At 46.5% G+C, this 13,750-nt stretch overlaps 1 protein-coding gene across 1 annotated transcript; it reads left to right on the forward strand.

Moving 5' to 3' along the window:
- Window positions 1–1,206: 1,206 nt before the first annotated feature.
- CCT8L2 (chaperonin containing TCP1 subunit 8 like 2) lies at window positions 1,207–4,703 on the forward strand (the record flags this gene model as incomplete). Its single annotated transcript, XM_082472838.1, is given in 4 exon segments — window positions 1,207–1,351; window positions 1,354–2,273; window positions 2,277–2,348; window positions 2,352–4,703. Coding segments are annotated over 4 exon segments (1,635 nt in total). The 3' UTR covers window positions 2,850–4,703.
- Window positions 4,704–13,750: the final 9,047 nt, after the last annotated feature.

Genomic DNA, 13,750 nt, shown 5'->3' on the forward strand with positions numbered 1-13,750 from the left:
TGGACCACCAGGGAAGTCCCTCCCCTAATCATAATAGGTATTTTCATCACTTCCTGCTGGTGCTCTGCTCAACACCTAAGGAAGTTGTACTTACTTGGTACCAATCTCTTTCCCTCACTGGTCTCACGTTCCTGCCATCTTTGTGACCCCAGTACATCGAACAGAGTAGATGCTCATAAATATTTGTTAAACTAAAAAAGCAGCAATCATTACTCCAGTAGGTACCATATGAGGATGGGAGGGAGCAAGAGAAGGAAGGAAGGAGGGAGGATGGAAGGCGGGAGCTCAAATTCTAAGGGCTGAGGGTAAGGGTGGGAGGGCCCCAGCCCCAGCCCCACTCACTCGTTTGCTGCCTTCCTGGTCACTTTCACTCCTCTGCGTCCATGTCTATTACTCTGTCTGCAGGCTGTCAGCCTCTTTCCCTCCCTTGTCTTGACCTGCCTTTGCCAGCTCAGTGACATCACCGTCATTGGGAAGAGTTGTCCCACACTGTGCAGCCTCACACAGCTGCAACCGGAAAGACAAACAGACCAGCAGACACCTTAAGGAAGCTGATGAGCAGCACAAACGGGTAAGGTGGCCAAAGAGGCCGAGGCACACAGGTAACCAAACGTGGCTAGCGTTACAGAGCACGGCATGAGACAGTGAACAAAACAATTTCCCTCTCAAAAAACAAAAACAAACAAAAGAAACCCAGACCAACCAACCAAACAACGGGAGCCACAGCTTCACCAGGAATTTGAAGTGGGTGGGTTTTCACCTGGTTTCCTCTTCCCTGTCTCTGAAGTTTAAATGAAACTCTGGGGCCCCGGGTACGCGTGTCCCCCCTCTGGGGGACAACCGGGCCTGACTTCCGCCTGCCCCAGGGCCTCCCAACTCATGGTCCATCCTTCTGTGACCTCATTCCCTGCCCTGGTTCCATGTGCCACTTGTGACTTAATCAAGATCAGATCTGTTTCAGCTACCAAGCCCCAGAGGCCCCAAGGGCCCCGTTCCTTTTCAGATCAATCTGGGGGTGGTTTTAGGGCTGAGCTCTCAGCAGACCATCCTTGCGCCCGGGCCCAGAGCGCCGGCTTCTCCAGACACCAGTTGATGGGTATTTGGCTGCTTTTCCCACTGACCCCTCGAGGGGCTTCAGAGATCTCCTCCCGGGGCGCCTCGCTGCTGTACTAGCGCCTGTCTGAGGCCGGGTGGCCCCCGCGGGCGATGGACGGCAGAGCCCCTTCGGCGCCTGAGCTGCCCGAACGGCTGGCGATGCCGGCGGCCGAGGAGAAGCACCTGCTGAGCAGCTTGGCCACGGCACACACCTTGGCCAGAGTCCTGCGGCCCTGCTACGGCCCCCAGGGGCGGCAGAGCTCCTGGTCACCGCCAAAGGAGAAACCGTGGTCACGGGGTACGCCACGGACATCCTCCGGGCGCTGGAGCTGGAGCACCCCGCCGCCCGGCTGCTGCGGTTGGCGGCGCAGAGCCAGGCGGAGCAGAGCGGCGACGGCGCGGCCTTCGTGGCGCTCCTGGCCCAGGCCCTGCTGGCGCAGGCCGAGCGCCCGCTGCGGGCCGGCCTGCCGCGCGCCCAGCTCCGGGAGGCCTACGCTGCAGCGGCCGCTGAGACACTGGCCCTGCTGCCGTCCCTGGCCATCCGGGCGCTGGGGCCTCTGGAGGACCCGTTCGGGGCCCTGCACTCGGTGACCAACACGCACAGGCTGTGGCAGACGGACTGCTTGACCAAGATAGTGGCGCATGCGTGCTGGGTCCCCCGGGAGCCGGACGGCGGCTTCCGGCCGGAGCGCGTGCGCGTGTGCGCGCTGCCCGGGGCGCGGCTGGAGGACTCGTGCCTGCTCCCCGGCCTGGCCCTGCCCGGCAAGCCCTGCGGCCAGGTGGCCATGGTGCTGAGCGGCGCCAGCGTGGCTCTGATGGCCTGCGCCTTCGGGCCCGCCGGCCCCAGTGCCCCGGCCACGGCTCGTCTCTCTAGTCCTGATGACCTGACCGAGTTCAGGAAGGGCAGCGAGAGGCTAATAGAAAAGCAGATGGCCCAGCTGGCAGCCGCGGCTATTAACGTGGTGGTGGTTTGGGGGCAAATTGACGAGGAGACCCTAACGCATGCTGACAGGTGCGGCCTCATGGTGATTCAGGTGAAGTCCCGGCGGGAGATGGTGTACCTGAGCGAGGTGTCTGGCGCACCTCTGATGCCTTATCTGCTTCCTCCGCTGGAGCCAGGGAAGTGTCAGAGGGTGTACGGGCAGGAGCTGGGAGAAGGTTTGGCTGTGGTAGTTGAGTGAGAAACTCCAGGCACCCCTGCCCTCACCTTGGTGCTCAGGGAGGCCACCGCTGAGGGGCTACGGGGTGCAGAGTAGGCTGCCTACCATGGCATTGATGCCTATTTCCAGTTATGCCAGGATCCCAGACTGCTTCCAGGAGCTGGGGCCACGGAGATGGCTCTGGCGAAAATGCTCTCAGAGAAAGGAACCAAACTGGAAGGGCCCAGTGGTCCCACCTTCCTGGCATTTGCCCAGACCCTGCAGTCTCTTCCTGAAACCCTGGCAGAGAAGGCAGGCTTAGCCGTCTCAGACGTGATGGCAGAAATGAACGGAGCTCACCAAGCTGGGAATTTCCTGATAGCATTGGAGGTTGAAGGGATAATAAATGCGGCCCAGGAAGAGGTGTGGGACACGCTAATAGCCAAAGCCCAAGGACTTCGAGCCGTGGCTGACGTGGTACTACAGCTCCTGACTGTCGATGACATTGTAGTAGCCAAGAAAAGTCCCACACCTCACCAGGACCTGAAACCTGAACCTAAGAAGGCAAAGGATCGACCATCCCCCGTGAAAAAAAGGAGTCCTTGGAACAAATAAGTGGCAACATCCTCAATAAAATGGGATTGCCAAGGAGGGCATTACCACCCCAAAAATGAATGTTGCCTTGTATTGCCTCCACGTTTGCTGCTATTTGAGTCCATTTCTGTAGATAAAAACAACATAACCGTTAAAGTCCTTTCCATTGATTTACTTCCTTTCAGATTCTCGGCTTTTTTCATTTCCTGTTTCTCTCCATCAGATTCTGTTCTTTCCTCCAGGATTCAATTCTATTAAAGATGTTTAAATTGAGTACCTGAATTTTGGGGATGCAAGAAAGGGCAGGTATCTCTTCCCAACTGTTTGAGTATTCCTGCATGAATTCTAAATTTCTAGAATTTCTGTCTAAATGTCACTTTAGCAATCTGAGAACCTCAGTTTCAGCTTAAAGGAGTGGCCGCTCATTCCTGTTGTGATTATCTGGAAAGAGAAGGGAATGTTATTTTAAGGCAAAAAATCAATATAAAGGAGGAAAATGAGCTGGCAGGCAGAAATATATTTTTTAAAAAGCATCCTTGGCATATATAACAAAAGGTAAGAACACACACCTTAGAGCCGCACTACAGTTCCAGCGGAGGTGAGGGGCGCTGGGGAGCACCTGGCGCCAGGTTACCCTGGCCAGGCTGTGATTATGCCCAGATACTGCTGGGCAGTAAAGAGAGTCGAGCAGAGCTGGGGACATGTTACCCAAAACCTCTCCCACTTAACCATCCAAGTTACTCTGCCTCTGGGAAAAGAGCTGCATGTAGGGACAGAACTGAGGTGATGGGAAGCTGCAGTCTCTTGAGAATCAAAACAAAGACGCTTAAGCGTTTGGAGAGAGAACCAGACTCAAGAAACAACTGTCTTATAGCAGGCATATTAGCTGCAACAACGCAAAACAAATTTGCAAAGCTTCTTTGAAACCCAGAAGTGAAATCCTGAGAAGTTGTTAGTGAACAAAGGATGGCACATGAAAATGTATAGAACTATACTCGTTATCACTAACTTATAGTAATAAGTTATATCTATACAACATCCTTGACGTGTCTTTCCTTGCTGCGTCTTCATCGTTATATTTTAGCAAATATAACTAAGTGCTGTCATATTTCTCCCCTGCCCTTAGGTTCCGTATTGTTCTCATAGAGTCTCAAATTCCATAGTGATGATGACAGAGATAGGTAACTTTTTAAAGCAGTTCAAAAGCACTTTGTCTTCATTTTATTTAGTCATCAAAACAAACTTATGAGAAAGAAGCTTGTTATCTCTCAGTTGCAGGAGACACAATTGAGCTTCAGAGAAATTAAGTAATTGGCCAAATTTATACAGTAAATAGAAGAGGAAAACCCATTCTCCTATTCATTACTTTATTGCCCCAAATTCCTCTGTTGTGATGTTTTCAGAGATATAACCCCTATGATTATGAAGAAAGTATGTCTCAAAATGCAAATTGAAAATTTACAATTAGGGTTTTGTTTTGTTTTTTTTTTTTGGCCACACCGAGCAGCATGCAGGATCTTAGTTCCCTGACCAGGGATCGAACCCGTGCCCCCTGAATTGGGAGCATGGAATCTTAACCACTGGACTGCCAGGGAAGTCCCTACAATTAGTGTTTTTTAAATTAGACAAAAAGGCATGTTTACTTTGCAAGATAAAATAAGTAAATAAAGACAGCTCTTGCTCACAGAGAACATTTTAGTTATAGATCCAAGACATACGAAGGCCAAACATGTAACTTAGTATCTTTTAAGTGCCCTAAATTTGATATACGAGTGATTTTTTTGATAAGTGGGGAGAAATCATACTGTAACATTACCATCTCCTTTTCCCCTAGACAGACAGATACACACACAATTATATATATATATATATATATATATATATATATATATATATATATATATATATATATATGTATATATACACACAAGTTAAAATTAGCAAGGACAGCCTTACAAGTGATGAAGAAATATATGGCAGATACAAATTTAACTGGCTTATACTGAGGGCTTTAAAGGTAAAAACATCTAACCCCAATTTGAAACCTAAAGACCCAGAGAATTCAGGCATCTCATGGGAAAGCTGGCAAGGTCCTAGAGCTTGTGCTAAGGAGGCCCCTGAATCACCCTGGTTCCCATCTGTCCCGTGACTAGTTGGCCAGCTCTTCAATTCTGTAAACTGCGAAGTATCCTTCAGATAAATCTGCTTGATCAAGCCAGAGCTGGCTTCCCCTTCTTGTTATCTAAAGAGCTTTAGGACTTCCCCGGTGGCACACTGGTTAAGACCCCGTGCCTCCAGTGCAGTGTCGGGGAAGTTCCGCCATGCCATGCAGTGTGGCCAAAAAATAGAAAATAAAGAGCATTAGCTGCTCCAGAAGAGAAGGAAACGTCGTACAATGGTTAAGTTGACTACCGTGGGCAGCTAGCAGACACGGCTTGGGGAAGAGGACCAGAAGGGAGAGCTCAGTACGAACTGAAAGTGTTTGGGTGTTGAGGTTTTTTTTAGCATCAGTTGAGGCTCATCTCCAACCCTACAGCCTGCCTTCTAAACTCTTGCTACTTAGCAGTGATCCCTGAACCAGTGGCACTGGCATCATTCGGGAGCATGTTAGACATGCAGAATCTCAGCCGCCCCCAGCCCCTCAACAACCTACTTTGTCAGAATTTGCACTTTGACAAGATGCCCAGGTGACTGGGGTGCATATTAAAGTCTGAGAAGCACTGATCTAAGCTACACTCCCAGTTAGCTCTATCTTGATTATGCCTAGAAATCAAGTATCCTCTTAACATCATCTTTAAGCATTCTAAGTGTCAAAATGTCTGAATCAGACATAAAGTTGTGTCTTTTCTCCTACTGACTATGGAGAAACTGACCAGAATTTGACCTCAATTTTACCAGGTCTCTCTGGATCCTGCTTCCAAGGTTCTAGGATCAAGCTCTCCTAGGATGCAGGGTCTCGAGTTCTCCAAGGGCCCAAGGACTTGGCTACATCTTTCTCTTCCAAGATGTGCTGTCTTCAGCTCCAGAAGCAGCTGAATTTCAAAAACAATTTTGAGAGCACATTCTCCATGAAACTTGCAGCCGGTGGACTTGTCTGTTCTTCTATCCCCGACACCTTCCAATTTAGTGACATTGTGTTGTGGGGTTCTGAGTTGACCCAGCAAGCAGAGAGCAAAGAGATAAGATCAGGAGAAAACAGGGACTGAAAACAAGAACTTCTGAGTCCTGGGGGATGAAGAAGATGGTGGCTGGCCTGGGTGGGGAAGACTGGGGCTGAGTTGGGAGAACTACCCCATACTTCTGGGCACCTGTGAGCACAGACCCAAGACTGGGGCCTACACAAATCCTGGAGTCCTGAAGGGACGAAAGTCATTGCTTCCAAACTGTGAAAAGAAGATTGAAACAAGAAAGAGCTGTCAGTAGTCTGTTCCAATCCTTTGTCTATTTCTGGACCTCTTCCCAAGAGGCCTTTCTCAAGAGATCCCCTTACAGCAGGAGCTCTGCTTTCTAGGCCTACAAGTCTGAAATCCCTTTAGTGCAGAGGCCAAAGGACAGAGAAAGCTAAGACTCAAGAGAGAAAACAGAAGACTTCCAAACTGGGACATCTGAATGGGAGGAAAAGGGAAGACTGGGGCTCAGGGACTCAACCATTTCTTTTGCGAATGAATGAAACTAGTTTAAGAAGACTTGCTTGTACCCTGTCAGCTGGACTGACATAAATACACGTGTTTGTAGCCCCAGGCCCCTCCCATTTCTGCCTGAACCTTTCTGGAATAGAGACCAACTCTGGATGATGCTTCACCATGATGTGAGGGGCGTGGCATTGTTAAGTATTTACTGATGGGCTACTTCCCACTGATTTATTGAAAATTTCCCCTTGTACTCAGTTTCCTTGTTAAGGTAACTACCCCAGGGAAAGTTGTCCCCAAAGTGCTAAAATGCTAAAACCTGCAGTAGACACAGAAACCCCAGAATCTCTGTGCTTCCTAAAGTAGCTGAGTCAACTTTTTTCCCAAAATATCAACCTCCCCTCCCACCAAGCTAAAGATCCCCTTCCTAACTGGGGAAGGGGGGAGAGGAAGATGGTTGGGGGAGAATGAGAGAGATGCCGGCAGGATCTGAGAGGGGCTCTGCTCACCTCCTCATGGGCTCTAAGGAGTGAGATGAGGAAAAAGGCAGTAGAATCTCCAGGAAAGTTTGAGGGTCTGAAAACAGAGGAGAGTCTCTGTTTCTGGTCTGCAACCTGGAGCCCCCAAAGAGTGCCAACAGGATGGAGCAGAAATGACAGTGTGGGAGGGGCAGGGAAGAAAGGGCTCTCCCGGGAGAGCAGGCAGGTCTCCCTGTGCCTCAGGAGGAGATCAAGAATTGACTTGGCTGGGGGACTTCCCTGGTGGTCCAATGGTTAAGAATCCGTCTTCCAATGCAGGAGACGCGGGTTCGATCCCTGGTCTGAGATCTAAGCCTGCGCGCCGCAACTACTGAGCCTGTGCGCCACAACTAGTGAGAAAGCCCGCGTGCCACAATGAAGAGCCCATGCACCACAACAGAAGGTCCCACGTGCTGCAACTAAGAATAATGCAGCCAAAACTAAAATAAATTAAAAAAAAAAAAAGAACTGACTTGGCTGATCGACAGAGGAGTGGATAAGAAAGATGTGGTATGGGGGCTTCCCTGGTGGCGCAGTGGTTGAGAATCTGCCTGCCAATGCAGGGCACACGGGTTCGAGCCCTGGTCTGGGAAGATCCCACATGCTGCGGGCAACTAGGCCCGTGAGCCACAACTACTGAGCCTGCGCGTCTGGAGCCTGTGCTCCGCAACAAGAGAGGCCGCAATAGTGAGAGGCCCGTGCACCGCGATGAAGAGTGGCGCCCGCTTGCCACAACTAGAGAAAGCCCTCGCACAGAAACGAAGACCCAACACAGCCAAAAATAAATAAATAAATAAAGTTTAAAAGGCTTTATGGTGGGAAAAAAAAAAGAAAAAAGAAAGATGTGGTATATATATATAATGGACTATTACTCAGCCATAAAAAAGAATAAAATAATGCCATTCATGGCCACATGGATGGACCTAGAGATTATCATACTAAGTGAAGTAAGCCAGAAAAAGAAAGACAAATACCACATGGTATTACTTATATGTGGAAACTAAAATACGATGCAAATGAACTTATCTATGAAACAGAAACAAACCCACAGACATACAGAACAGACTTGTGGTTGCTAAGGGGGAGGGGAGGTGGAGGAGGGAGGGACTGGGAGTTTGGGATTAGCAGATGCAAACTATTACATACAGAATGGATAGACAACAAGGTCCTACTGTAGAGCACAGGGAACTATATTCAAGATCCTGTGGTAACCATAATGGAAAAGAATATGAAAAAGAATGTACATATATGTATAACTGAATCATTTTGCTGTACAGCAGAAATTAACACAACGTTGTAAATCAACCATACTTCAATAAAATAAATTTAAAAAAAATTGACTTGACTTTAGTCTGGACTGATCAAGAAAAACCATGAAGGGACTAAATTTACCTGGAATTAACTAAATTAAATATTCTACCATCAGGCAGAAAGGGAGCTGGAAAAAGAAATTTTAAGATCATTTAATTATAGAAACACATACTTCGAACACCTTGAGTTTGGGACTTGAGAATTCAAACCTTCTACAAATGTAAAGACTGAATGAGGAATTTGGACACTCCAGCACATGTCATTAACAGAGCTTGCCATTGGTTACTGCAGAGCTAAGTAAGAGAGAATAGAGGCTGGTTAGCAAAACAACGGCAATCTTTCTGTACTGCAGCACAGATTTGAGATGCAGTTTTATTCATTCTATAGGTTAAAAACAAAATCATGGCTCTCTATAAGTTTTCTTCTAATTCACTGAATGCAATCAGAAAGGAGAGGTGGATCCTGGTGAGTTTAGGCCAGATATGCCTCTCTAAACGTCACTGAATGCACAACGGAAAACATTTTCACATCCGGATCATTATAAATTTTTAAAAACAACTTAACCCCTGTGTACTCTGCCTCCTGTGCCCACCGACTCCAGAACCTAGCATTGCAGAGGGCCCCAGTGCGGCTGCTTACCTGAGCTCACCCTCCCGGGAAGCACCCAAGCTCTGGACGAGCACCTCTGCTCCACCCCTACCCCCAGAGGCGATGAGATCGATCAGTCAGCCTCAGTCTTCCTTGCGTAGATGCCAGATACTCCGTGCTTCACATTGCATTCCTACATTCATTTTGATCTAAAACCTCCTTCTATTTCAATTTTATTAATGTAATTTGTTGACAAAAGGGGTAATAATCCATTGCAATATTGTTTCACGTGAAAAATAGTTTCCAAAATGACTTGCAATGTTTTTTTACACTAGATTTTTTTTTTTTTTTTTAATATTTACGTATTTGGTTGCACGGGGTCTCAGTTGCGGCAGGAGGGCTCCTTAGTTGCAGCTCCAGGGCTCCTTAGTTGCGGCATGCGGGCTCCCTAGTTGCGGCACATGGGCTCCTTAGTTGTGGCATGTGAACTCTTAGTTGCGGCATGAATGTGGGATCTAGTTCCCTGACCGGGGATCGAACCTGGGCCCCCTGCACTGGGAGCACAGAGTCTTATCCACTGTGCCACCAGGGAAGTCCCTAGATTTTAACTTGAGAAAAATCTACACATGCCTTAATTCCTGAAACTAAATAGAAAACATTTCAAAATACACCCAGATGTTACTGAAATTTAGTCTTTTTTTAATTGAGATATAACTGACATATAATATTGTATTAGTTTTAGGTATACAACATAATGATTTGACATATGTATATATTGTGAAATGATCACAATTAGTTAACATGTATCTCCACACATAGTTACAAATTTTTTTTTCTTGTGATGAGAACTTTTAAGATCTACTCCCTTGGTAAACTTCAAATACACAATATTGTCAACTAGAGTCACCACGCTATACGTTACATCCCAGGACTTATGTATCTGGTAACTGGAAGTTTGTACCTTTTGACCCCCTTCACCCATTTTGCCCACTCTCCACATGTACCCCCAATGTCTCCACCTCTGGCAACTGATAATCTGTTCTCTGTATATTTGAGTTCGTTTTTGTTTGTCTTTTCTTGTTGTTCCACATATAAGTGGATCATATACTATTTGTCTTTCTCTGTCTGACTTATTCCACTTAGCGTAATGCTCTCAAAGTCCATCCACGTTGTTGCAAATGGCAGGATTTCCTTCTATTTCATGGCTGAGTAATATTCCACTGTGTATATATATCACCTTTTCTTTATCCATTCATCCATTGATGGACTCTTAGGTTGTTTCCATGTCTTGGCTATTGTGAATAATGCTGCAATGAACATGGGATTGTAGACATGTTTTTGAGATAGTGATTAAGCTTTCTTCTGATAAATACCCACAAGTTGAATTGCTGGATCATAAGGTAGTTCTATTTTTAATTTTTTGAGGAGCCTCCATACTGTTCTCCATAGTGGCTGCACCAGTTTACATTCCCACCAACAGTGCAGAAGTGTTCCCTTTTCCCCACACCCTCAGAAACACTTACTGCTGTCTTTGTGATAATAGCCAGGTAACAGACAGGTGTGAGGTGATAGCCCATTAGGGTTTTGATTTACATTTCTCTGATGATTAGTGATGTTGAGCACCTTTTCATGTACCTGTTGGCGTTTGTACGTCTTTGAAAAAATGTCTCTTCCTCTCCTCCATTTTAAATTGGACTGTTTGTTTGTTTTTGCTATTGAGTTGTATGAGCACGTCACTGAAATTTAAAGTCTTTACTCAGATGTTCAGCATCACACCACACAGGTACATCCGTAGAGATTGATATGCTAATGCCACAGTCGGAAATTCAGTTTTCCTATTTCTGTGTAAATTTTTATTTTGCCTTATGCTACAATAGGCACTAAGTAGTAGAGAATGAGAATATCATCAATGATTTGAAATATAGAAATAGTAATGCAATAAATTTTCTAGTTGTTGTTTTTGGCCGTGCTGCGTGGCTTGCAGGATCTCAAGTTCCCTGAGCAGGGATTGAAGCCCGGCCACAGCAGTGAAAGCCCAGAATCCTAACCACTAGGCCACCAGGGAACTCTCAGTAATGCAATATTTATTCAGAGAAAATATTCCTATGTGCCTTCTTGTTACATTTTACTCCATTTTCTATTATATTACAAATTCATTAGGTATAATTGCTTTTCTCCTCCCTCCCACATTTTATTTTCTGTGTTGTTTTGTATATTTCTCATCCATTTCTTTATTTCTTTGCCCATGGGTTCTACTTTTCCATCAATTCCTATGGGCTCTCATTACAACAAGTAATTAATCATCTTTGCCTTTTATTTAGTCTCTGGCTTCTTGAAATGCCTGCTCAACCTTAGTCTTTTCCATCTTTTCCATCTTGGGTAAGTTTTCTTTTGTTTGTCTGTTTGTCTGTTTGTTTGTTTGTTTCCTGGGAGTTTCAGGAACATAATTCCCTATTTTCTCCCCAAGATCTGGGTTTCCTTTTCATAAATTAAACTTCTCTTCTTTCATTTTTCTCCACTCTCTACTGATCTCTTCAGCTTTTTTTTTTTTAAGATTTTTTAAAAATTAATTAATTAATTAATTTATGGCTGTGTTGGGTCTTCGTTTCTGTGCGAGGGCTTTCCCTAGTTGTGGCAAGCGGGGGCACTCTTCATTGCGGTGCGCAGGCCTCTCACTATCGTGGCCTCTCTTGTTGCGGAGCACAGGCTCCAGACGCGCAGGCTCAGTAATTGTGGCTCACGGGCCCAGTTGCTCCGCGGCATGTGGGATCTTCCCAGACCAGGGCTCGAACCCTTGTCCCCTGCATTGGCAGGCAGATTCTCAACCACTGCGCCACCAGGGAAGCCCTCTTCAGCTTTTTACTTTCATAGTTTTTCCTCTACTGAACTCTCCTAAACTCTTATGTTGCACTTATCCAAATAATCCAAATAACAGGTTTCTAGAAGTGCTGAGAGTTTAAAATTTCCTCTCATTCTGCATAGTAAACAGTGGAGAGTTCTAGAAGTAAATGTAGCTGTTTATATTTCAAGTAATAGTGGGGGTACAGTTGGATTTATTATGGCAATTTGAACATTTATTAAGTGCTAACTCAGTGTTAAGAACTACCCTGATACCAGGATTTAACTCGGCCAACAGGCAAGGAATCTCGATCAGGCAAACTCACCATTTAGAAGTATTAGAAAGTGGATGGAAGATAGCTAGGAAAGACAAGGGTCACATGCTTCCATTGCTGCAGGCACCTACACGTGACACTTGGTAGCTGATCAACGTACTGAGTGAAGGAATGAAAGAAGCTGTTTTGAAGCTTCACGGGATGGTGTGGGACCCCAATCTCATCTCCTGTTGCAGGGAGAGTGACTGACTGAGTGCCTCGGCGACCTTGGAATCCACCACCAGGATCCTCAGAAGGGATCCTGTGCTCCAGCACTCTGGCGTGTCTGGCCAAAGCCGACCCACTCTGCCTGCTCCGCCTCCCCTTCCCAGGGGTCAGATCTCCTGCCTCTTCCAACTCTCTCCCCTTTCTTCCCTCATAGATATTTCCTCCTGTCAGTCTCCTGCATGACAATCCTGTCTTGGCATCAATTTTGCAGAGGAGCTGAACTACAGAAATATAAGATTACCCTGAAATCTAGATTTGTCCTCCTAAGTGAGTGACCCTCCTCTTCTGAAAAGTCATTCAAGGAGAGATAACTTCGATTTATAACCAACTACCTCACCCAACCTCCTACCCTTAGAGCCACTCCCTACACCACTCCCTAAGGGTATAGCAGGGCCTCGCCTTACACCTTCCCCACCTCACCTAACAACACACACACACACACCTTCCTCTTTTGCAAGTGTTATTATTTATTTCTTTGAGCCAAGTAAGCCTATCCTTTGAATGTACTCTCCCTTTCTCCTCTTATTAAGGCATTGTTACTACATTAATGATGAAAATAAAATGCTTTGCATAAGAACAGCATTTTTGTTACCTTCCTGAGCCCTTTGTAGAAACATTACTTCATTTGATCCACATAATAACTGTGAGACGAGCCAGGACCAGTATTACCAGCCCTACTTCACAGATGAAGAAACCGAGACCCAGACTAATCTCTGGGGGCATCAGTTTCCAAGTCTGCCCAATGAAGGCTTGAACCCTATGGCCTCTAAGTCCTCCTCCACTTCTAAAATGGTACCACTTCCATAATTTGTCTGAAGTTACAAAGCTAGTGGTTAGCGGTGGATTAGGGGTCTGAGATGAATGCCTTTGCTTGCCAGGCGAACTCCCCCACACCATCTTGTCTTTGCTGACCACAGCGATGGCTAACACTTATTAGCTGGCCCTGTGCTAATTCCTCTCAGGGGCACTGCTGAATACCTACTCGGCACCCCGCCCCCTCAGTACCCCCTATCTAAAAGGATGTAGATTTCAGTTCCACACACACTTATCAGGAGCCGACCCCACCCTTATTCTAAGGATATGCTCTGGTTGGCTGGTAGGTTTAACCTGATCAAGGCTTTCCATTCTCCTGGCCAGAGTTACTGGTCTAGGGCTGGGCCCGGGCCCAGGCAGTCCAAGCAGGGTGAACTGGAGGATTCTGGCCTGGAACACATGACGGGAAGTGCACTCTCTCCTACTGAACGTAAATTAGGAAGCACTGGCTTTATTGCACCAGCAGCCTCTTTGTGCCCCAGGGGGAAGCCGCAGGATTCTTCTTTGGGCTGATAGTTTGGAGCAGCTGAAATCTATGAGATGTCTACATCTCTAAAACTATAAGCAAACAACAGAGGCAAAGACCGATGAAGTCACTGAGAACCAGGGAGTTACTAGATTAGGCCAGACTCATACCACCTGTTTGGGGCGGTTAGGACTAGATTTCACCTTTCCAATGACTG

The sequence above is a fragment of the Balaenoptera physalus genome, assembly GCF_965194825.1.
Source record: "Balaenoptera physalus genome assembly, chromosome: 8".
Classification (NCBI taxonomy): domain Eukaryota; kingdom Metazoa; phylum Chordata; class Mammalia; order Artiodactyla; family Balaenopteridae; genus Balaenoptera; species Balaenoptera physalus.